The following is a 25,861-nucleotide window of genomic DNA, read 5'->3' as shown; positions in this document are numbered from 1 at the left end:
TTGTTACATATAAGAAAGGGAACATTTCCAGTTGGGAATCCCAAACCCAGAACAGACTGAAGGACTGTATTTGTTCTTTAAGGAACTAGCCTGCTTCATGATTTTACCACTTTACTGTGCTTTGTAACATGGACACAGGTAGCATTTTGGGGATTGTGTTCCTGAAAAAAAGGTAAATCTTCCAGCTATCCAGAGAAATGTTCAGAAGTCAGTAACATTCTGACTGTTTTCCTAACACACTCAGTTGGTGTACAAGGGAGAACCAAACTGGATCCCTAGCTAGAGAGAGCCTGAAATCCACAGGTGCACAAGCACTACTACTCCCAGTCCCAAAATCTAACTGTGCTAGAGCTACTTGGAACAAGTACAGGCTGAACCTGAAACCATTTGGCTGAGAGATGGAACAATAGCACTTTCTATTGACGTTATTGTGGCAAGAAAAACAAATTCCTTTACTTATTCCATCATCTTGGCTACCTTCTAAGCTGTTTGCAGCCATCATCCTGCTGTCACAGTAGTGAGGGTTCTTTCCTAAGCTCTGCAGAGCATTTACAATACAATAAGGCAATCTAGAGGAAGAGTATTACATTGAATAATAAGGGAATAGTTCAGGTTCTCTAACATTTATTTTATATTTGCATATGAAAATTCTGTTTTAAAATCAATCAGAAGCTGACTGTGCCAAAGAAATTAGAGACTGTGATAAGATTGAAGGTGAGATAAACTCAAAATATATGTGGCTTTGCCTCTTAGCATTGATGTATTAAAGTCAAAGATCTGGCAAAGATATCCTGACTGATTTCAATAGGCCCAGGCTTTCACACAGCACTTAGAGTAGCAAAAGGGACCAGCAATATCCTAAATAACCAAAATTTCATGGAAAATCAGAAATGCTATTAGATCCTTTCTGTGAAAAGGTCATCAGGCATATAAACAATGAGCATACAAGATTTTGTCCAGTTCAGACGAGCACAATTTTGTTCCTAGTATCTGCAGAAAGGTTCACAGTCCTGAGGTTTGCCTGAAGTATCTCAGCAACAAGAAATTTTCAAACAAACCACAGCAAAGCTTACTTACATTGATTCCAAAGTTTGGCAGGATTCCTTTTTCTGCCTGGGGTATGCAAGATCACAAGATCCCAGAATAAAATAGTGATAGAAGGAATGGATAAGTACTTCTTTTATTCCTGCCACTGAATTGGTCACAGAGATCATTTAGTCAGCTCTTTTGCTCCCATCACTCTCCGTGAAGGAGGAGGTGGAATTAAGAACATTTCTCCCATGAAAAAGACTGTAGGAGTAGGAGGATTTCTCAGACTCCTTAACAGGAAGGGAATGAAAAGTTTAGTCTGTGGGAGAGACGAGAGGTTTCAATAACCCTTGGGGATCCAGCATTTCACCTGAAGTCCAAGCCCAGAGGTATCTAACATCATTGGGCACTGGAACAGTCTGCCCAGGGAGGTGGTTGAGTCCCCTTCCCTGGAGGTGTTTAAGGCACGGGTGGACGAGGTGCTAAGGGGCATGGTTTAGTGTTTGATAGGAATGGTTGGACTCGATGATCCGGTGGGTCTCTTCCAACCTGGTTATTCTGTGATTCTATGATTCTATGATCTGTCCAGGCTACAGTTGTGAATTCCGTATGGGAATTACTATCAGGTGAGTTTAGTCCTACTAAACAAAATCCCTACTATTGATGCGGGTCAAGTCAGAATTTTCAAATGTAATTATCTATGGGGGTCCTAACAGTTCAAGGATTCTGCTAATGAAGTAAGTTAGGCAGAACCCCCTATACCTGCCAAAGTTTGAAAGCTCCAGCACATAGAAACAAGAGCACACCTTTCTAAGCACCCTTTGGAACAGGAGCATTTTTTAAAGTGACAGGATAGGAAAATGGTCAATGAGGAGTGTTCCTTCTTAGCCACATTGCTTTGAGCTTACACTGAAACCATAAAGAGCAGTCCACACCCTGCTGCAATTCCCTTGATGCAAGGAAGGGCCCTGTGACAGGAAAGGGCTATGGAATAGGTCCAACAAAGGATTTAGGGACACACAAAGCTCAGTTTGGCAATACTTACTATTTAGGTACCTGACCTCCAGAGTGGAATTCACACTGTGTTAGGATCTGAGGCTTTCTGTGCAGGGCACCGGAAGAGTTTGGTGCTACAGAACAGGATACAAACCTCACAGCATCCAATGAAGCTGTGAGTGACCCAGACCAAGCAAACAGAGTTTTGCAAATCCTATCACTCATCAGAAGTTACACTGCTTATCCAGGGCTGCAGAGACACCTTCATCCACGTACTGGGCGTTGGGGAATTGACTCAAACATACTGTCCTCTCCTACTGTCTCCCAAAGACTTGAGGAAGAGTCACTTATCCCTTTTAAGAAAAGGATGCTGCTCCAGATTTTCCATAGGACAACTACTGTTTAGAAATCTGATACAAAACTGGAAATATAGCTTCTGGGTTTTTTTCTGACCTGAATGGGCTCAAATCTGTTCTCTACCATATCCCTGTAAGGGATAGGATTTATCCAGCTTCCCATGCTTCACAAAGTTCTAGATAGGTTAAATCTCTGTTCTTCCCTGTAATATTTTGCTTTTAGATAGGTTAAATCTCTGTTCTTCCCTGTAATATTTTACTTTTGTGCATTAACAAATGCAACATTTGTTGGGTCAGAGAAACAGAACTCAGTAGGGGACAGAGCTGTATGACTTGTTTGCATTTCTTGGGGGTGAGAATCTGTTGAAATCTGATTTCTGTTCCAGAGCTGGTGTTTGCATTTTACGTTGAACAGGCTCTCAATAAAATGCAGAAATAATCCTTTAATAAAGGAATTAAACTGAAGTCTCTGTCCCTTTGATATTACTTAAACATGAGTAATATTTCCTCATTCTCTTTTGTGAAAAGCTTGATCCTATACTCATGCATTTCATTAGGAATCCTTTGCCAGGGATATTTTGTTTGTGGAGGACTAAGGGTTCCTAGGTATTTTGGAGCTTGAACGCAGAAAAGACTCTCAATTTTGGGCCAGATTAGGTTAATACTTAGTAAGCACAGACCCTTAGGAATTTTCAAGGTCAAATAATAAGATCTTTCACAAAGTTCATGTGCTTCCGGATTAGATTTTTGGATAAATGACCTTAGCTGCCATATTTTATCATTTATGTTTAGTTACTCCTGTGAAAAACTTTTAGGTATAGAGTAGAAAGTACTGAGCTTAATTATGAGTTTTTATTCATGAGTTAAATAATATATGTGGGTTGTGTAAAAAATTTACATCTGAGAAGGCAAGCTTCTTTTCACATAGGTTACAAAAATACAGATTAAACGCTAAGGCACATACTGGTAACTCATGGAGTCAAAAGTGTGAAGCTTCCATTTTGCTGATCCATGTTTGAATATGCTAGAAGTATGTAGCAACTAAGCCATAGATTGAAATAATGAAAGGAAAAATTATGTTTTATATGTTTTTCACATTATAGCCATGAATTTATTTTAGTAAGCTAAATACACTTAGAACACAATATACTCCATTACAAACTGCTTCTTTGTCAAGATTTTTATCTCTTTTGAATCAATCTATAGCAGTCTTCTGTTGTTTAAAGTACTCTTATTGACTCTTCTATAATTTGCTTTCTTTGAACAGCCTGTGTGCTGTAACATTTGATCAAAGAAATAAATACATACTTTAACAACCCAAAGTAAAGTGCATGCATGTTTTTATAACTCTGCACTATAAAATGTAATTATAGTTGTCTATAGATCACACAGGATGTTATAAATAAATGGGTTTGGGATTTTTTTAATGCAAGCCTGTCGGGTATATAATGGAAATTTTCCTTTAACATCACTGTCTATCATGCAAAAACATTAATGAACTGTTTAGAACACAGATGATGCAACTCCTTTTAATAGACGATTTTACTCCTCCATTAACTGGTAACCATATGTAAAAACAGTCATAGCAAAATTAAGTAAGGAAAACACAACAGCTTAAAGCTGTGATTTATAAATTACCACAAAAAGAATGTGTTAATTGAAACTGTTCTACAGGCTCGCTTTAAATTAAAAAAAAACTATTTAAGATGTAACTACATTCAAGAGTTCTGGACTTTGGACATTAATTCACAGCTGACCACTAGACTTGTGATTATTAAAAATGTAGAACAACAAAGCATATGTGTTTGAGGTTTTATAACCCTGCAAATTTTGGTAACTTACTTTAACGTCAACTGTCTTTTATATAAACAAACACATAGAGGCCTCCCTGAATTCAGGGCAAATGGAGTCTGATCAATATGAACTACATAATACATAAAGGATGGATGCAAATTTTATAGTACACAAATAAATAATTAATTAATGCCTTCTTACTGTAACAAGGAATAAAAGTCAGCATATTTTGAAGTTTAACAGAACTTTTGCCAGAACAATGAGAACTGTGGAAAGGCATCTCAAGAACAGATAGTGTTATCTGTGTGCAGTCCAGGGAACGAGAGCTATGGAGGCATTTAGCTGCCTGCAAAACAGAAGGTTAAGGTGCTCTGGCCTGAGCAGAGCATTTAAAATGCCGGCTCCCTTACAGGTGGAATGAAGTAGGCAAAAAGCCAGGGTGAGGATGACCTTTTGTATCCCCATCCTCTTTGGTGATGATGCTCCTCTTGCACAGTGCCTTTGTTACTCAGGGAAGGGGGTTATCTTACTGCCAGCTCTCTGTGGTGTGGAACGGAGGTGGACATTTTTACTTCTCGGTATAGACACATAAATGCTACTCATGCTTTAGATCCCAATTCTGACACCCTTACTGGCCCTGGAACTGCTTCAGAAATAAAGCCATGATTCTGCTGGTATTTGCAAGAGCATTCAATTTTGTTCTTGTGAGTAGTTTCACTGTTCAAAACAGGACTTCTATGAACCTTTGTAGAAATAAGACGTATTCCAGTATTGTTTACTACAAAAGGAAATTGAATGCATAGAATTTGGAGTCTGTGCTAGGAGCTGTAACTAGAGACTTTTGAATTAAGTCAGAAAGCTCCAGGTGACCACCCTAGGCTTTAAAACAGGGGTCTAATTGAACCTGAATGGTGGACCTTACATATCAGTGTTTTTTGGCTTTTGATGGCATAGGTCTCTTTTTACCTAACAGAACTATGAACAGTGGCCAAAGCCCAGCATCTGGAAACTTTTAACACACTAAAAAACCCTACCTTTGCTTGTGTGTAACCCTATGAAGAACAGTGCAACACTTGCTGATTTTGCTAGGTACTTCGTGCTGCATAATCTTCATCACTGGTTTGATAAAAAAACACTTGTCAGCTTATGGGAGCCTAATAAAACAAAAAATCTTGGGGGAAAAGAGGGCAAGGTCAGTAGTTTGCATTAAAGATAGTTGTGAGATAAGAGAAGATTTGGTACTTCAATGCTTGTAATTATTACTGTTGTGTAAGAATCCAGGTAAACAAACACACTTTGTATTTGCTTTACAAAGCAGGGATGTCTCAATGATGAAAATGAAAAATGGGTTTGCTCACAAAAATCTTTGTGTCTGGAACACAGCTATAAGTAGCTCACTATCTAGGTTGAAAATGGTAATGCAGGGTAGTGTGTCCTATTTTTCCATGCTTGCAGTGAAGATACAATACGGGAATTCAGCCTTGGTAATTACTAATACACCACACAGACACAATTACACCCTGTGTACTGCATAAAGGAATCACTTGTGGTCTGCCTCCATTACAAAGAGCAGTAGGGGGCCAACATGCAAGAAGACAAAATGCTTTACAAGGAGGAAGGAGACCAGAAGAGTCGATGTACCAAATACAAGGACCTTGATTCTTTTTGGGGTAATTTAAGTCCCTTTCCATCAATTATCGTCCTTTGTCTCCAGAGTCTTATCATAAACAGCATTACAGGAACTGAACAGAACAATACTGAGGCTCAAATAACCCTGTGAACTGTGCTGACATTTCCACACCCTGTTGCTGTGTTTGACCAGGTTACTCAGCTTTAAAAAAAAAAAAAACAAACAAAAACAAGACCCTGAAAAACTCCATGCAGAACAACCACAAACATTCCTGCTTTAAGTAACATACTCTCAACCCTTCCTGGTGTCTTTTCTGCCACCTAGTATTACTGATAGCCCACACTGCAATACCACAGCGGTGATGTGATATAAAAACCTCTGCAGCACAAATGATGGTCGACTTTCTCTAATATGACAGCTTTTCAAATGAAAAGTTCCCTGCTTTGCAGGGTTCTCAACAGGTTTATTTTTAAGTTAATTAGATCCTGCCCCTTGCCATTCCCATCTCCTCTGCTCTCTTGGTGAAATCTGAGTTTCAGAATTACAAATTAAAAAAATCACTTCTGTGTATATATATGTAGAAGTGCTCAGCAGCTAAAGTTTGATTTTTTCAGTGAAATAAATCAGCTGTCTGCTCATTTGCTTTTACTGCTCAGAATCAAAGTAATAAATTTTTCTTTCTTATTGATATATGATGTTTTGAGGGCACAATTTTAAGTATGAAATCAATGAAAAGCATCTATTTTTTTCATTCATTCACACTAGATATGTGACATTTCATGGTAATTGCAGCCATTGCTCATCTTAAAATAAATTAAAAAACATGTGGAAAGTTAAAAAAAGGGATCTTAGGAAAGTCAGCTATTTTTGACAGTAAGTTAGCTTCTGTGAAACAAAGCCTTGTCTTTCAGAAAGTGTTTACGATCTATGAGAAAAAAAAAATATATCCTTGGGCTAGAATGTTTATTGGCACCTAGGAGTCTGCAGAGAGCAAGTCAGGCCTGTGGTTTTTTGAGGGCACTTTATCATCGCATGCATTCTCAAAGGGATCTGTGAATGAATAGAGCTGGATTACTCAGCCTTCTATTCCACGCCTATTCCTCTCCATTTTCCTTGGCAAGACTGAGGGCCAAGCTATTTTTAGTTAGGCAGTTTTCTATTTTTAGACAAATATCAGTTAACAGGCATTTGTTAGGAAAAATTTAAAAAAAGAAAAACACAAAAGGGGGAGGGGAAGAGGCTTCCCATCTCATATTGTGAAGCAAGCCCTTCAACCTGTAACTCCAGGCGTTTCAGCTGCTTCCAATCTTAGAAAAATAAAGAAAATTCAGAGTTCAGGGATTTAAAAATAAACCTACCCTCTGGCAAACAGACCAAAATACAACAAGCTGTTACTATGTGAAACAGTGACTACAAAAACAAAGAACGTTCTCCAATGACTAGATTGGGATAAAACTTTGGAGCTATTAAGTTATAAGAATGTTACATAGACATGTAAGATTTTTCCAACTTCTCAGCCAGATATATCATGTTTTGGAGAAAGAATCAGTGATCTGTGAAATAGACCATGCTGTAAGAAATACAGATTTAAGTTTCCAGTTTGACAAAGAAAGGAACTATGAGTAGAGCTTGAAACACATTTACATTCTGCATATATTTTTCACCTTTTTTTATCACAGCGTTTTTAAAATAATCAATCCAAAACATTTCCTAAGTTGTTAAGATATTTTTAAAATGATACTAAGATCAAAAGACTAGAAGAAAGACAATGCGGGGACATAACCAATAACAAGAACTGATCCTGAAGAAATAAAAATCAGCAGAGATTCCTCAAAATATACACAAAAATATCTTCTGCTCTACCATATGCTTCAGAGTAATGAATTTTGCATCCATTCTAGCTTTCTCTGTCCCTATTCTCTTCTATCAGATACAGAAAAAACAAGCTATAAGGTGAGCTGCTTCAGTTTCATTTGAGATACACTAGGATTACAAACTATGCTTCATGTCAAGCAAATCCTTGCTGCAAATAAGTTATAATGGAAACTTTATTTTTTTGAGAGAGAAAGCAAACCAAAACAACTCAATATGCAACTTTACCTTAGCTGCATTTTTCACACACAGGATTAATTTGAAATATTTTAGAAAAAAACATGAGTGCCAACACTTGACCCTCTACTTCTCTTCTTCTAGGTTGCAAAGCATCAAAATCTATCACTTACTAGATGTACCACAACCGGATGCTTCAGAGTTACCAAGAAGAGCCTAAACAATAGCTTGTGGATACAATGATGGAGTCAAAACCCACATGTGGATAAGGGGGAGGAAGGAAATAAATTGCTATCTTTTGGAGTAGTAGAGGGACTAATTTGGACAATCCCACTGTCTGGAACAGTACTGAGGAACTGCTTTGGACATAACCAAATTGCCTTACACAGTTTTCCAGCTTTGAAGTTTTTCTTGCAGTGTTGTTATAGCAAATATTTACACAGAACCCAAACTGATGCAATAATAAGAATATCAGCTTTTGTTTAAAGAAGATGTATTTCTAAATTAATTGCTTGAAAAACTGAAATTAATAAAGTGGAGAGTTTTTAAAAATATTTTTGAAAAGGAGATATTCTCCTCTCCAAGTCCATTTTGTTATTATCAGGGCCAGAAAAAACTCACATGAAGATATTAGGTTACAAATACATTTTCCAAAGGCTCAAAACTCAGAAGGCAAACAAAGAAAGACCAAACAAATATTAAAAAAATGCTGAACATCTTGAAGCCAATCCCACGATTTTGTCACACATGAGGTTAGCAGTAACGGTTTGGCTCATATTCACTAAAAATGAAACAAGAAGTAAGCATTTAAAAAGCCTATATCACCATCCAAAGGAAATTCTTTGGCCAGTTGACCCTGTCTAATCATCTCCTGGCTGGTGGAAACTGGTAACAGTAGCTGTTTTTTTTAACAAGCTGGTCTTCAACCAATTTACAGAGGAAATCAATAATGCTAGCCCCATTTTACAGATAGGGAAACTGAAGCGTTAGGAGGAAATGTGACTTGTCCAAGGTCACACAACAGTATTTGGCAAAGCTATTAATAAAATCCAAGTCTCATGAGTCCTAGTCCAGGGCAGTATCCAATAGACTGTACTGTCTTTAGATCACCCTGAATAACCTTTTCTTATATACAGGCTTACTTTCTATACTGTCCCAGATCTTCAGCCCATGGTAGCTGTAATAATTCCCCTGATTTCACAGGCTGAAGATCTGACTTGATGTGTATTTCACTGCATGTTTGGATGCAGTATTATGATAACAAGAGAAGAAAATCCACTTATTACATTAAGCTACAACAGTTGCCTTACTTATCCTAAAAAGAGAATATTTAGAGAGTTACATGGGCTTATTTACTACAAATATACAGATAAGAGTCTTAATTGACATGAAGAGGCTTTCAGAATCTAATTAACCTCCTAGCTAGTCATTAGCTCCATGACCTTTAGAAATAATTGACAGAAGGACTTCTTTTCCCCTCTTCATCTCATTCAGAACTTCTACACCAAGTGACTGGTCCTATATGTGCTACAGGACCCACAGCACACCTGTAAGAACTGATGGGAGAGTGTGCATTAAGTCCATCAGCAAAACAAGAATTCCTGTGGCATTCCTCCCTGGCACAATACACCGCTTGTGCAGCATGTCACATTCACACACCTCTCACTGCCTGACTGCCACCCTCAAAAACTCCAGCCTTTCAAGGTAGTAAAGCTGTACTAAGTTTTAAGTCTGAAAACCCTCAAGCCTGTAGGAGATTTAATATTATTTCATGCCTGTTAGGACTCTGTGGCTGGTCATACTGGAAGCAATTGCATTTTTTATTCAAGCTAGTTCTACAAACCTGTGGAAGTATTTATTGTTATCTACCATTAGTTGCATGTTTTCATCAGAGATATTTTTTTTAGAACATTTTTTTTACCAACCAATAACACACATACAAAAGCAAAATTCTGAATTGCACCACCCTGCAGGGCTTGGTTTTACTTTGTTCCCTATCATCTTAACTTCAGGGTCTGTAAAGATGTCTCTGTGTGTTGTAAAACACAAACTACGTGTAATCTGTAGGGAGAATTTCACATCTCCACAAGCTCGCTTATTCCCCTAGAGGGAAAATGATACAGCAAATGGCACTCATCTTTCAGGATATATTCAGTTCATTCTCCCACACCAAATACTGGAGTCCATGGTGGAAGCAAAAATACTCTGCAAAAGGCCAATTCATCGGCAGTTACTAAAGCAATGAAGATAGATAACCATATGAAAAACAAGTTAAAAAGATGATGCTAGATGCTAGATGCTCATTATCTATGAAAAAGAATCTATAATTTGTAAATTATTTAAAATCTGACTTATTATTGCAAATTAGAACTAGGTTTTTTCCCCATGACCCACCATCAACCCTATTGCAATGGCCCTAGGATAATTAAATTCTCCTAGAGGACCTCAGCCTAACTCTTGATGAGGTGTTCAGTATCACAAGATACTGAACAAGAGTCCACCCAATGTGAATTTCTCCAAACTTATCCAATTTTGGTGAGAAAGGAGAGGGAAAAGGGCATGGAGGAGCATCAAATGTAATGGAAAAGTCATACCTAACAGGCAGACTGAAAGAGCAGCTGGTGAGACAAAGGAGAACACAACTTAATCACACTCTCAGGGCAGGAAAACAGAAAAAGAAGTATGTTTTGAAGAGCAGTTGATAAGAGATTAAGGTGGATGAAACTGAGGATGTGTTGAAGATTAGGTGACCCTCAGAAATGGTCCTTGGTATGAAAGGTATAAACACTGTTTGATTGAAACAGGAATGATGTACCTTGCATGGAGAATGATGTTATTTTATCATCATCACCTTATTTTGCTACCTGTACTTACTGTGCCCTGTAGGCTGTAAATATTTTGCGGTAGGACCTATTAGTATGCACTAGAAAGAGCAAAATTACAAGAGGGAGTGGAGAGGTGGCTGAAAGGACATGTTATGCTTGATAAACATTCAGATGGAAAACCCCTGCAGAGTAAGATAATGTATTGCTGAGAAGCCAAACAAGGCTAAGTTTTTATTGAAGCAGTATATGACAGCTTGCAGGAGCTGACATCTTCCTATATCCAGAAGTCTATGTCGAGGACCCTGAACTCCTTCTCGTTGAAGCCACATGCCAGTAAAAGACAGAGCCAAAGGTAGATAGCAAAAGATATATTTCAGAAAAGGAAAAGACACTGGGGTCCTAGAAGAGCGATAAAAGGCAGCTGCAAATATCAGGCAGATGTGTGTGCATGCATGCAAAGTAGCAGCTGTAAGTTTGAAATTCACAAAATTCAGAGAAGGTTTGGTGGGTGATCAGCACAGATAACACAGAACCTCAGTTAACAACAAGAAAAATAAAGGAAGTTTGTGTTGTTCCTCTTTTTTCTTTACTAGTAATTAGAGGAATGGCAGAGGGGAACTGAGGAGGTGGATGTATGCTGGACAGAAAATGGAAGATACATTTAATGAGATTAATTTGGAAGGGCTGACCTAGAAGGAGAACTTGAGTTACAGGTAGCGGCCACTGAAACAGCAGAGGAATAGAAGCCAATTGGAGAAAGAGGGACAATTAGAGTAGCAGGGTCAAAGAAACTGATGGATTGGGGGCTTGAAGAGAGCTGAAAGATGAAATCATTAGTGATTTGTGGAGGAATGATTTATGTGCACACAGAGCAGGGATCAGCGTATTAGATTCAGTATCTAAGAAAAAGAATCAAACCCAGAACTCAGTAAAAACTCACTAGAGGTCTGCTAAAGCTGAGACAGTAGCTGATACTCTGATGTGAAAGAAGTGACAAGGCAGAAGGGACAGTGAGAGAGAGAGAACGCAGGCAGGAAGTTTCACCTTAAATCAGCAAAGGCTTGATGGCTTAGCTGAAGAATCACAGCAGATTCCTGTAACATGGTCAGGGCTGTAACCACGCTTGGAGCCAAGATGCAAAGCATTTCCCTCTATTCCTGCTCTGAAATATGCCCCTTGCAATCTGAGGGCTACTTCCTTTCTCAGCCACTCAGTGGAGGGCTTACAGTGCTTTGGCACTGGATTCTCATTACTTACAGTAATGTGGCAGTGAAATATCACTGAAATAAATTGTTTTACAACCAGTTCTGACAGATACAAGGAGGGGATCTGGTCTCATTTTAAACAAATGCGAAAAATGCATAATGCACGTACCTGTCTGTTGTAAAACTCTGACATTTAGTCTTCTCCATCTCCTTGCTGCCTTAAGAAAATTATTGCCTAGTCCTACACAACTCTGCTGGTAACATTAAATGAGAAACTCCTAAGATATTTTTTTTCTGATAAAGTAGATAGGAATTGGATGTACCGACAAACTTCAAAGGACAGACAGGAACTCTAGTTGTAAAAAACCTACTTCTGTTACAAAGACTGTGTAATAAATGCTACAGGATTTTGTACGAGACAAGATGTAATCCCATTTTAAAGTAAAGAATTACAAGTCTTTGTGTAATTATATTACCAGATTTTAAATGAGAACTGCTGAATGTATTGTTGTTGGTATTTACATACAGCACTTGGAAGTTAGCATAAAGTTGAAATTAATCTATTTTTCCCTCGGTGTTGAGGGAACCCTGCATAGGTTCTGCTGTTCCTTAAAATAAGTTTCTATATCCAGCAAGCATGCTGTACTTTTTAACTGAAGCAAAATTGAATGAACGTCTGTGGTGTGAGTGGTTTGGTGGGTAAAGACATAAAGGCTTCAGTTTTAAGAATCCAGTTAACTCTAAACAGAAGTCTCAGAATGAACAGTTTTCTTGCAGAACTAAAGTGTATCATGAAAACTCCACACAGAAATTGGTGAGAATCACTCATAATTGTCACTGGTGCTTAGAATAGATAAACTCAAATGTTGAATGCAAATATTTTCTCCTTCATAAGTACACATTGACTTTTATTTGCCTGTGGATGTTGCAAGTATATTTATTTACTGGGTAATAACTGAAACACATTCTGCTGGTAGATGATTTTTGTGATCTAAAGAACTCAGATATACCAAAATGAATGTTAATCAACTCCATTTTGACTGAAGCAACTGAGAAAGACCATCTCAGTTGTATTTATTACACATAAATAAAATTACTACATGTGAAAAGGAAGTATAAGCTTTTTGTTTAAACCATTAAACCAAAAGAGCTCAAAGAAAAACAGCAACTGAGCTTTAGCATTCTCTTCATATTAGCCACTAAATTTTACATCATGACAGATGTAGCCAGATCACATACCTATAAGCTGAGTAGGATCAAATTGCTTGATTTGCAGTTATACAAGTATTAAAATAAATGTAGAATAATTTTTCCCTTGAAAAGCAGTGCAATGTTTATTATATGCGTGATACTTGGTCTCTTCTGACACTACAAATAACACATTATGTCCTGAAGACTCATTCCTTCATAAATGCTAAGTAAAATTAATTTTGGTAATTAAATTGAAAATATTTGCTTAATAAAATTAACAGCTTTAGACATACCTACATGAAAATTCCTGTATTTTTTCCATTTGAGTAGCAGTGATTGAAATTAAAAGTAATTAATTAGATATCGGAGTCCTACTTTTTTGATTTTCTTTGAATGGAGATTGTTCAAAGAAGTTATACCACAGTCTACTGACACAGTTCTACCAAAACCAAAAAGTAACTAAATAGCTAATACTATGCTGAATGTGAACAGAAATTGGATTCTAAGTTAAAGACCTTTATTGGACTGACAGTCATACTTCAAATTTTTGTTAGGCTACCTAAAAAAGTTTTCTTTCTGTAGTACTGTGCAGAGATCTGTGAGCACAGCTATGCCCTTTTCTTCCACTGAAATATAGTTATTGAACAGTCATTTAGTTGAAAATGATCCAATTTAATAATACTGTCTGATTCTCAGCTGCTGTTGATTGCTCTGGAAGAACAAGATTAAAAACTTGTAAATGTGAAATCTAGCTGTCTTAAAGTGAAAAAATGGACTAATTGGAAAGAAAATATGTGTAATATAGTCAGTTTGACTGATCAATTTAAATATTTAAATGTGTGGCAGATTTATATCCTTTACCTAAAAATATATCCAAATTACACTGTGAGTCAAGCCATTTCTCAGGCTCTGTACTTTCAGAGTCTCTATTCCTCTATTGTACTTGTAACTGTGATGTTGCCTATCGAGCGAAGGCACGATAATATGAAACCCTTGTTCAGAACCTTCACTCTCTACAAGTACTCCTGAAACAGTACTCCCATTGGCATGGCTCGAGTATTTTGCATTACAGGCAGAACAAGGGAAAATGTAACAGCAAAATGATCAAATGACTGAATTCACAGCTGACAGCATACAGAAAAACTATAAATGTAGATTTAATTTGGCCTTTCCTGCCTATTGTTAGGTTACTCAGTCTAAATAATAATTCAACTAGCTACTTTTATTTGGCTCCTCTTAGAGGAACGAAAAGGGATGCCAGCCAACTTTAGATACAGATACAAAATTCCATGTCTGCATGCAAAACTGCCTATCAGCCTGTCCAAACTGGCCCTCTGTTTTTGCAGGGAAGGGACTTTGCTGGTGCAGAGAGTGCTCTTTCTGAAAATCTCAAAGTCCCAACACAAGAGACATCATTTTAAATATTACTTTTTCATTTAAGTTTCCTGAAAAAACATAGTCCTCATGATCAAAAGTATTCATTCATTGTGAAGTAAGTAATAAAACCCTGATTACTGGCTTACTCACCTATTCCCACAAGAAAGCCTGCAGGAAGAAGTAAAGGTATCACAGGAAACTTTTCCTGCTAAGAATATTCTGGCGTTTTGCCATGAAAAGAGGACAGGGAATTATTTTGGAGACAGAATTTGAATTCTGCTGGACAGGACATGGGCTAACCAGAGCTAGGTGACAGGAAAGGCTTCATGTCTATATAAGAGGAAAAGAGATGATGGAGAGGAGGAAGAAATTATGTACTTTCCTCTTAGTCTTAACTCACATAAATTTTTGTTCTGCTGTCAGAACCTCATCCTCTCCTAACTGGGGAGAAAATCTGCTGGGAGATCATGAAGGAAGCAAAACAGTATCATTCTGTGATTTGATGATTCTGTCATCCTTTATGCTGACGTAAGGGTAGACAGAAAAGTAATATATATTCCTGGGTTGCCGTCCCTGCCAACATACAGTGGCGTGACTGTGACATCGTGTAACAAGTGTAGCAATGTCTATTATAGAGTAATTTTTCTCCATCAAAAACATATGTACTTCACACACTTACTTTCTTCCATTGCCAGTCTCAAGCACACGACTAACCTGGGTGAAAATTCCAAAAGCAGTGAAGTCTCATTGTAGACAATATCCAGATTATTTAAAAATGTGAAACTAATGCCTTTAAAAATATCTGAAATTGTCTAAGCATATAGGGCAAAGTATTCAGTAGTATCTATGAATAAATTTTCATTGATTTTAAAGACAGGACCTCGTCCTTCAAATAATTTTTAAATGATACCATCTAATCACTTAGGTGCTTTGAAAACTGGAGTTGCACAACTGGTCTGAGTGTTTCACTTCTGCAACAAAGTTATTGAAAGCTTTGTTTATATTGCATGACTTGAATCGTAATGTGATTATAAGCAAACTGACTTTTCTGCAAATATTAGAATGTTAAATTTTAATTAATAGTTTTCAGTAATTGCAAATACAACTTGCCATGTATAATCATTTTTTAAAAAATAATTACAAGGTGTCTCCAGCATTCTGATAGTGTTGCTTTGATACTGTTATTACTATGCTATTACGCATTCTGTGAGAGGTAGCTGAAACATTTTAACTGTGCAGCTGGTAAGTGGAGTTTTCTTGCATTTTATTAAACCTCCTTCTGTAAATAAAAAAAATCTCAATGAGCCAGTGATCCTGCATCTTTTTATTCCACATCTTTTACACTGTATTTTTCAGTTCTTCCTGGACAGATGGGATTGTAAACTTTTGGAGTGTGGACACAAGATACAATATTTTTTGGAGAGTATGTCACCAGGAGCAACTAGGGGACAAGGGGGAAATTGAGATGCAAGGTAGTGGAGAAGGCATGGAGTGGACAAATAGAATAAAGGGGCAAAGTAGCACAGAAAGCTGGACAACAGGGAGACAGAGCTCCCATCGAGATTCAGCAGGATAAAACTCACAACAGACTGGATCCCCTCCTGTCTCTGCTGCATCATCTCCAGTCCCCAAACCTACACTCGATCGCCCCTATTCTGCTCTCCTGCTGCCTTGTAGCCTCCAGGATAAGACTAGGACCCTTGAGAAAGATGATCAGCCCTCTCACTTTGAGTACCTCCATCTGAGAGTAAAGTGAAAAAAGAATCCTCCCTGACACCTAATCTTACCTCGACAATGTCTGAATTTGTTCGACTCTCGTGAGGCTCATTGTACTCGGTGTATTTCAGCAACACCTTGTCCATATCAGTGCTGGCATACTGGAACAGTTTGTTGGTGCTGTTGAAGATGATCAGAGCAATCTCACAGTCACACAGAACACTCAGCTCATAAGCCTTCTTCATTAACCCAAATTTCCTCTTTGTAAACGTCACCTGGAAAAAAAGAAAAAAAGAGGTCCATCAAAAATCACCTTGCTGGTCTTTGTAGTGTTTTGTTTTTGGAAATACAAAAAATTTTGTGACTGCTGTAGTCTTTGAACTGAATACATTCAAAAGGCAAATATATAAATATAAATATAGTTCCAAAATAAAATATAAGTATATGTGTGTGTGTGTGTTGTGTAAGTGAGGAAATACGCCTAATTCTCACTGCACAAAACTCAAGGTATGGGTAAGGGCACGGGTCATTTTCATTAAGTAGTTCTACGAAGTGTTGGTTCTGCATCTTTCCCTGTAACTTTTTAATTAGTACACTCCTTATACTGCATTCATCTTTCCCGACAATATTTTAAAATTGCACCTCAGATCTGCAGCTGTAAATAGTTTGAACATGTGGGATCAATTCTTATTTTTCATAGTGATTGACTTTGTTTCCATGTCCCTCAACTCCTTCTAGATTTTTAGTGTAAGAGAACATTTCATACAGAATTAAAGTTGTCTGAAACAGATGCATTCTTTCTTTAAACACACACAATAGTTTTGAAGAAACTAGTGAGAGAAATGAGAATTATAAAGCATGAATGAAGAACAAACGATAGGTGACCATAAATAATGCCACTTTTGAAACAAGGTCTTTTCTAAGCACAGATGCAGTATACTTTATTTCATTTCAAATTTGAGGCTTAGGAATATGAACTGGCATTTTTTAGTACAAAGAACTTTGTGTCATATTGTATTGGAAAAATTAGGGCTCCGCTTCTCAGTAGGCCAGCTAATGCCCTGACATCATGCAAAAGCTAATCAGGATGGAAAACATCATTACTCTGTACAAAACCAAAATTTCCCTGAGGGACTATTTTGACAACATAAGACATGTGCATCAAATAATTTTTTCTCTTTTCTGCACTAGCTTACAAGTTCCAGTAAGAAATGTGACTCAGAATAAGAAAATACCACGAGCAGGTTCAGCTAATTGTATGATTGAATTTTTCTTCTTCGGTTTCTCCATATACACAATTTCCACTAAATGCATACAATGACCATGCCTTTTTTTTATATCTATCTTTTTTGTCTCCTAATTTTCAGTGACAAGAAATTTTAAGATGAAAATACAGTTTTGCTAAGCCTATTATTTAATTTAACATGAAGTCGAGGTGCTTGATACGTCAAGGACAGGCATGCAACCAAATTTGTAGGTCTGCCTAATCCTGCACTTGTTGCTAACATTCCTTAATACCCATAAGCAGTAGCACCTCTGCACTTTAATGCTGAGGCAAGAAGATTCGTCTGTATGCTGTTCATATGGCTGCTATTTTATCTTGTCACGCTCCTAATGCAAGTTAATGCTAACTGCGACCCCAGACTACCTTAAAATCCCAACGCGTCAGGCCATGGAAAACGTGACCTTTAAGTATTGCTAATCCCTATTTGCTAGTCCATCTCAGAAAGATGGAGCTCTGTGCCAATTCTATGAAAATTTATTCTCCCAAATGTACACTGAATGTTATTCCTTTCATTGTCATTTCAATCTCCTTAGCCTCTGTCAACATACTGCTAGAAAAGATGGATTGCCATTAAATACAATTATTCAAGCATTTTAAAAAAACCCCAAACCTTCCACAGCACTGGTCTCAAGTATGCATAATTGATAGCAAGTTCTTTCTAAATTTGTCTGTCTCAATGGTTTTTGATATTTGGAATGAAAAACATGATAGGTATTAAAACTTCATTCATTATTCTGAAAAAAAACCCATGTCTTTCAAATACTCCTTTAATGTTTTCTATGATTACAGAAAATTGCAATGCATTTGTTGAAACATATATATCTTTATATATAAAAGCATGTTTTAGAAAAAGCTAAACATACAGAAAGTAAAATGTACTAACTCAACATATTTTTCTGCATCTAAAATGCCTTTCAATCAATTTTTTGACCACAGGGCTGTAGGTGGAGTGTCTCGGTACAGTATGGTTTCTGTTGCACAAAAACCTCAGAATTCAGCATGTTACAGCTTCTTGCCATCAAAGTACACTCCAGTATAGAAATATCTTTAAAGCCACTGTTTGTGTTTACTGCTAGATGCTCCCGAACATTTAGAATAACCACACAGCTGTGCTGCATAGCACATACTTATTTCATAATAATTATCACTGGAATGATACTGGTTAGAGTTCCTTCTTGTGGAAAGTGGAAAAAAGAAAAAATCAGGCAGATTTTTTTTCTTTCTTCAAATATGATCTTATTTTCCCTGAATTTGATTTATTTTTAATTCCTTGATCTTTCTAACATTTTCTAAATCTATCAGAGAATGCTTCCTGCCACTGCTGATAAATGCATTAAAAAAAAAAATTGTATGTGCTACTGTTTCTATGGTGAACTAGAATATTAGTTTTCTTTTTAAATATGCAGTTCATTGTGGCTTATCTTCACATACACATATTACATGTGTATATCTAAACTTATTGTGTTTTTACTGCGCTTTATTGTAGTAGCGAACCTGTATTTTTAACAGTACAGTGAAAGGCGAGTAACTTCGGGTAATATTAGGAATATTCTTCAAACCATTTAAAAACAATGATCCTTCTTCAAACTTTCTTCTATGTGGTCACACAATGAAGATGAATAAACCTCTCTTCCATATGCTAAAATATTTTTGTGGGGAACGTAAGTAGACAGCATCTTTATTATAATACTTAACTTTTTCTAGGTCTGAGTTTGTTAATCATTTTGTTATGTTAACCATACTAACCCAAAATAGAAGTATCTAATATATATTTTCTAAGATAACAGATAATACTCTAGTGTTACAGAAATTTTGCTGAGTGGTAAAAATTAGCATAAATTATTTAAAAAGTTGGTCTCTTCTGATAAGTGGAAGGCAATGTGCAATCTACACTTGAGAAGCTTTCATTATACTTGAACTGACTCAGTGCTGAGAATGAACAAAACATACAAAATTCTCATGAACCCAAGCTTTTGAGTAGCTGTAGCTACAGTATCAAAAAATCCGGGTGGTATCATAGTTTTGTTGTCATATATTGCATTCAAAGTGCGCAGTCATAATAGCATCACAGAACAAGCAATGCAATTTTGTCATTTGACATAAAGAACACTAGCGAGACTGAAAGAAAACACACATACCATGAGACATTTCATGAACATATTTAAAACTAGACATCTCAAAAAGTGCATGCATTTTGATATCTGTTTAATATTCAGATTTTTTTTCAGCAACAAGAATCTAATCACTATATTTTCTTCCCTGGCAACATCAGTCAAGGTATGATTAATTATCCCTGCAGACTAAACCATTGCTAATTGGTAGGTTTTTTTCAGGTTCACATTTTTTCTCCTTTTTAGGAGAATGATAGGCAATTTAGGAAGTCCTTCTCTTTTTGGAATATAATATTTTATAATGACAGTGTGAGAAGTGGGGAGAATGAAAGTGGAGTGAAGAGAGGAAGTGGAACAGATAAAAGGCCAGCATTCAACTGACTTTAAAACCTTTATAAGTATGGGTATATAAAACACAAGGTTTGAAACACCGATACAGTTTCTAAATTTTGTTATGAAGTGGTTTTATGCATTGTTTTACATATATTGCAAAAAGAACGGTTTGCAGAGAGTGCCACATCTACCTCTGAAACGTACCAAAAAATAACCTAATTCCATCCCTTCTTATTACCTGAAAACCCACCGGTCTGTTAATGTTTGTCTTAGCCCTATGGTTATTTTACTTATCCAAAGATTATTATTAAAAATTTAAGACCCAAACTGTCCTCATATTGAGAATGGTGCTGCCGAGAAGGTGGTTTACTAAAGCCTGCAGCATTTTTGTATATGAAGAAGCATAAACGTTGTGGACTTTATAGACTGTGAGCAAATCAGATGCCACTTTCAAATATTGGGAAGGTTAGAAAAAAACCCCAGTAGTGAAGCAGCAAGCTTCCACCTTCCTTGATATAAATCAAGGTGAGCTTTTGATGCATATTGGATGAAATTCTGACTAAAGGTGAAACCCACTGTATGTGCTAAAGGAAAGGCATTGACAAAAGAGGATTGCTAAAAGGATGCTTTTTTCCACTTCAACTCTGGCTCTTGAATACCATAGAAAACACGTCTCACCTAGCAATTCAAGCATAAAGAGGCAAGAGTCTTCTGAGAGGTGGTTCATGGACTCATGGCAAGGTCTGTAAGTGGGCTGCAGGCAACGTGAATTCAAGTACATGTAGCACACATTGCAAAGTGCTCTGCTTAGAGGGTAATGTGGCTCAGAGCAGACTTTCTTGTTTAATCACTTGTAGGTAAAACTTACCTAAACTAAATAAACTAGAAAGTTTTGTTGCTTGGTTACGAGTACAAACTCTTTCACATGCTGAAATTTAAATTTCAATACTTCTGTGTGTAAAAAGTAGTAGTGGCCACCGGCAGCAGACTTTATTTAGCTAAATGCATAACAAAAATTATATGCTTCTTACAGATGTTAATACATCATTGGAAGAACAGAAGCGGCCACAAATAATGCCATTAAATGCATACAGCTTTCAGGATACATTATTTTTCTTTGTTGCAATGTGGACATTGCTTCTTGGTTTTGTTTTTTTTTTATTTTTAATTTGTGTCCTTTTCTCAAAAATCTCACACAATCTGAGAGGCTGAGACATTACAGCAATCTGTATTTGTCACTAAAAGTCTCTAATATTTTGTGTTTTGAAAGTAGCTGTCCTGTGATCTTTCAAGCAACTCAGTTCGGGCAATGGCAAAATATTTGTGGTCCACTTACTTCTTCCTACGCTGATTATAAAGATGTATAGCTGCTGACATAAGAAAATGAGACAAATAGGGAATCCGCATATAATCCTTCCCAAATTCATTTCCTGCCATTAAACATATCTGAATGACTACTGAAAATCAGGGACAACTGATGCACAGAAGTGTCTGATACAAACACTGCTTCTTCTTGTTTCTTCTGGAATATCTACCTTTCTAAAACGGGGATTAGAGCAAGCATGGTAGATACGATGTGTGTGACAAACAGAAGGCACTACATGTCCAATCTAACTGCAACCATCATAAAGTCAAGTTGGCCACCTGTAAACTAAGGGATTCTTGATAAAAGGTCACTGGCAGGCACCTACTCCTGTCACAGGCTGAAACACCAAATAACTACTCGAGAGGCAACTGCTTGTCATACCCTCTCTTCCACTTACTTCTATTTGATTTTTGTAAAGATCAGTTTGCCGAATGAAAAGTCCTGGCTGTAGCAACCTTTATGGCAAACCTCAGTGGGACTGGGAAGCAGCATCAGTGCAGGATTCGCTCCAGACAAACCTTCGTTTGTGCAATAGCTGGATGGAGCATGTTAAATCAAAGAGCCTTTAAAGAGCAATAAAGGACTTTTAGCAGCCTACTCCCATGTTCTTACGACCCTCCAGCACAACTTGCAGGATGAGACAGCAGTGATTTATGCTGGTAAAAGAGCTATTGTCCTGGAACGCCTCAAGCATATTGAGCTATTGCTTGCTCAACAGACAGATACAGAGGAGTTCTAAGCAGCATGCCCTAAAATTATAGCTGTAACAAATAAAATGTTCAAGATGAACCCACAGAAAAAGAAAATTTTTGTATTTGCATGTTACTTCTCATTTTTAGTATAGTAGTATGTAAATAACAGATAAAATACTTAAAATAGTGATATTATTTAGTCTGCCCAAATGCAACACAAGGGTGATCTCTTGTATGATAATTTTCTTTGTAAGTAAAGACAGGAGGGATAACTGGAAGATGTGCTAATTAACATGATATAGCAACTCAGAAATTAGTAGATTGCGCAGTATCAATAGGCTTCCCAGTTTGACTTACAAATTAAGACCTAAAACCAGACAGGGATGCAGGAATAGTGATGGTTAATCTCTGATACTTCGTTTCAATTGCTGAATCGGAGAAATAAGATCAAACCCATTACAAATATATGTACAGATACTTATGTATTTCAGGGAAAACCCATCTTCTCTATCAAAAACACAGTAAGTAATACAATATACAAGAAAGTCAACTTCTTTTTTTCGGTATGCTATACCAGTTCTGGAACAAATAGATGTTTAGGGTAAAAAACATGTTTACTAGTTCTCTGCTGCTAAAATGTTCATAAGGTAAAGGTCAAAGAATATTTCATTCCCTGCTGAGCAAATGGTCAGGAAGCACATTTGTCTGCATTTCCTGTCATAACAGGAAGAGTGTAACTTCTTCCTCTCCACAATGGCTTCAGTTCTGCTTCCCACCTCCAGCTCTTTCTCCCCCAGGGCTTTCCAAACCATTCCTTACAAGACAGCAAGGCTGTGCCTGTGTCTGCGCTGGTTTTTAGCTCTGCTGTGTTGGCAGATGCCTCATTCATTACCACGCTCTCTTTACTTAGGCTTCTTGCTCACACTTTGAATTAAAGGTAATTTGACCTAAATATTTACCTTATGCTAATTCGCTCTAAATTATGTTCAGAACATACATTTATCATACAAGCACCCTTAAATATAATGCATTCTAGAAATTCACAGTTCAGGAACTCCCTTTAAACTTTACTTCTCAAGCAGTCTGCCATAATGTGAGAAGTGCTGCCAGAGTTGTGCGGTTCACTACAATTTAGGAGTCAAGAAAAATTGGGGTGGGTTGTTTTCTTACAGAAACCTAATGTTACCCCTGAAAAAACAGGATCAAAGGCTAAATGTAATGCTATATAACATGCACAAGTCTTATTGTGTGCAATGTAATGTAAGCAAGAGAGGGAACTCAAATGAAAAAGAGAAAAATCATGTGATGTTTGAGACAAAGGTTCATTGAACAGAAAGATGGTTAGCTGCATAGCTAAGCAGTTATGTTTCAATATGAAAACATTTTCCTCGGGGGTAAAAATCATAAAATCTCAGATCCTGGATAAAATGAAGACATCCTGTGAGGGCAGGCTGAACATATCAGGAAAATGGTGGAAAAAATGTTTTCTAACTTGTGTTCATGTTAGCACTGATATGCAAATATCTTCTCTCTTTCTACAGGGGAGTTCTGATTCAGCTGATAGTCTCATACTCTTTCCTTTTAAATAGAGCTGAAATATGGATAAAAATAGATACTTGAGGCTGAAATTAGTTTTGAAACTACCAGCATTAGGTATCGAAGTCAGTAGAACAAATCTAGGTCTTCCTGCAACCTGTCGTTTCCCTCGAGGATATTCTTCCCCTGCCCCATAACCTCACTTTACTTATCTGCTTTACTTTGTTCTCTATTGAGCTGATAACTGCAGTGAGTCTTGGTTTATAGCTTTACAGTTTTGCTGGAATCAAAGAACAATAAAAAGCCTGTGCATGAACAAGTTAAACAGTATTTGTTTCTGTTGTACCCCATAGAATTACACAGACATGATACTTCAGAAAGGATCTCTTACTATTTCAGGATCTTAATATTGAAGTGTACACTTTCTATCGTATTTAATAACACTTAAGCTCCCAGCAGCTCATTATAGATTGAAAGAGATATTTAAAAAGTATGCAGAATCATTAGCTAAGCTCAACTTGGTTTAAGCTGTGGATCTGACAACAGCATGCTTTACAAACAGGAAGAAAAATGCAGAACTAATAAGCAGATGATCGGAGGGGTGGAAAATGGGGGATCGCCTTATGAGACCTGACATTTCTTAATACTAATGAGAAAAAACCAGCGAATTAAAAGCAAGGAGATGTTCCAGACCTGATACCAGAATGTCATGGGGTCAGTATGCCCTCTTTCCTTGGTGAATGTATCTCTGGATTTAGCTCACATACCATGGATTTAATGAGATATTTTGTAAGTGACCTTCTATAACAGTAACACAATATCATTTATGTCATTACACCTATTTATTTCAGGCCTGGGCAGCCTTGCCTGGATTGCTGCAAAGAGAGTTTCAGATGATCCCAGTCTAGGGCAGACCACAAAAGGCCTTCATTAAAACTACTAAAACATTTCAAACAGATGAAATAGCACAAGTACAAGGACTTTTCTGAGGCAGATTAATGCATTTTTTCCATCATGTGTTTGCCATAATATAACTAGTTAAATTACATTTTTTCTATTAGGAAAACACAGGAAAATAAAGTTCATCTGAGTTTTTGCAAATGCCCTTCCTCTTTTTTTTTTTTTTTTAAACAACCTAGGACTCTTCTCAACAGCATTGTCCAATCTTGATTTCTGGATTGCAATTTCTGCACAAAGAATTAGTAGCAGACAGGAGCTTCCAACAGTCAGTGCTAATATTTGTGGCTACTGGTTCTATTCATGGTGCTACTAATATAACATTTGTGTCTACTTGAATGGGCTGTTGACAAGACTGCCACAACTTCATGAGCAACACTACCAGAAATTCATTCCACATTTTTGAAGACTATATTATCCAGTGCTGCAATAATAAAAAGTAAGACTCTGGTCACATTGGCTGCTTACAACAGGATTCTCTCTGAGAGCTTTCATTTCCATTGAATATCACGATGGCAACTAAACTACATAAATAAATACACACTTAGTCTAGCCCTGGCAATTACTCATACTTCTCCCTGTGGCTAAAAGCAGAGGAAAAGGGAATTCTTCAGATGTGCTTTTCTGAAACTTTCACAACCCGACAGAATTCAAACATCCTTGCTACCTTTGTCACCACATGGTGATTATGAGGGCCAGGAAAATACAGCCTGCTGGCAGCCCACATGAAACAACATTAAATTAATGGCTCCTGCTAGTTAAAAGCCTGAATTTTGCACTCAGTGGAGTAAATGACAGAGCTCTTATGTAGTCCAGGGTAAAAAGGACTGGGCCTGTAATGTCTGGGTTTCAGTAATTCTGAATGTTCAAGTTTCAGATGGTTTTTTTAAAAGTACAGATCATATCCCCCATTGTGTGTTTCTAGAGATTTGCAGCCAGACTTCTGACTCTGGGCAGTTTCAACTTACATTTAGTACCTGTATGGTCACTACATTACACAAATCCAACTGACTAGACTTGTTCAGGAGAAATCCTCTTGAAGGGAGATCAGCACTATTTTCGTCCTTCCCAATCCACTCACACAAGCACTTTGAACAGTAGAGGAGTCTCCTACTGTAGCAGACAGTAGTGTGGAAGAATACTGCTGTTGTACTGATAGAACAATTACTCCATTCAATGGTTAACCTAAATAGCTAGTCTGGACACTAGGCTAATGAGTGGAAAAGCAAGGACAGAAATTACCTTCCACAGGCCTTGTAAAAACTTAAAACTTTTGCAAAAGCTCTGTTGTCCAAATAGATTGACTCTTGCACTGAGGGAAGTCAGAATTAAGTTGTTGCTAAATCCCCTCGTTTGATATGTGTTCCTCCTATTTTTCCCTCTGTGTGCTGTCCTGCAGAGAATTTAAGTGCT

At 37.1% G+C, this 25,861-nt stretch overlaps 1 protein-coding gene across 12 annotated transcripts in view; it reads right to left on the bottom strand.

The window, feature by feature from the left end:
• The window catches only part of MEF2C (myocyte enhancer factor 2C), a 151,871-nt gene that overhangs the window by 63,225 nt on the left and 62,785 nt on the right, over positions 1-25,861 (bottom strand). For all 12 annotated transcript variants that reach the window (XM_069880764.1, XM_069880767.1, XM_069880775.1 and 9 more), the window contains one exon: positions 16,240-16,443. In XM_069880764.1, coding sequence (XP_069736865.1) covers positions 16,240-16,443 — 204 coding nt within the window. The remainder of the gene's footprint in view (positions 1-16,239; positions 16,444-25,861) is intronic.

This window comes from Phaenicophaeus curvirostris, chromosome Z, assembly GCF_032191515.1.
Source record: "Phaenicophaeus curvirostris isolate KB17595 chromosome Z, BPBGC_Pcur_1.0, whole genome shotgun sequence".
In the NCBI taxonomy this organism is placed as follows: domain Eukaryota; kingdom Metazoa; phylum Chordata; class Aves; order Cuculiformes; family Cuculidae; genus Phaenicophaeus; species Phaenicophaeus curvirostris.
Note: the sequence above shows the minus strand (reverse complement) of the source record. Positions and strands in the feature narration are given on the sequence as shown.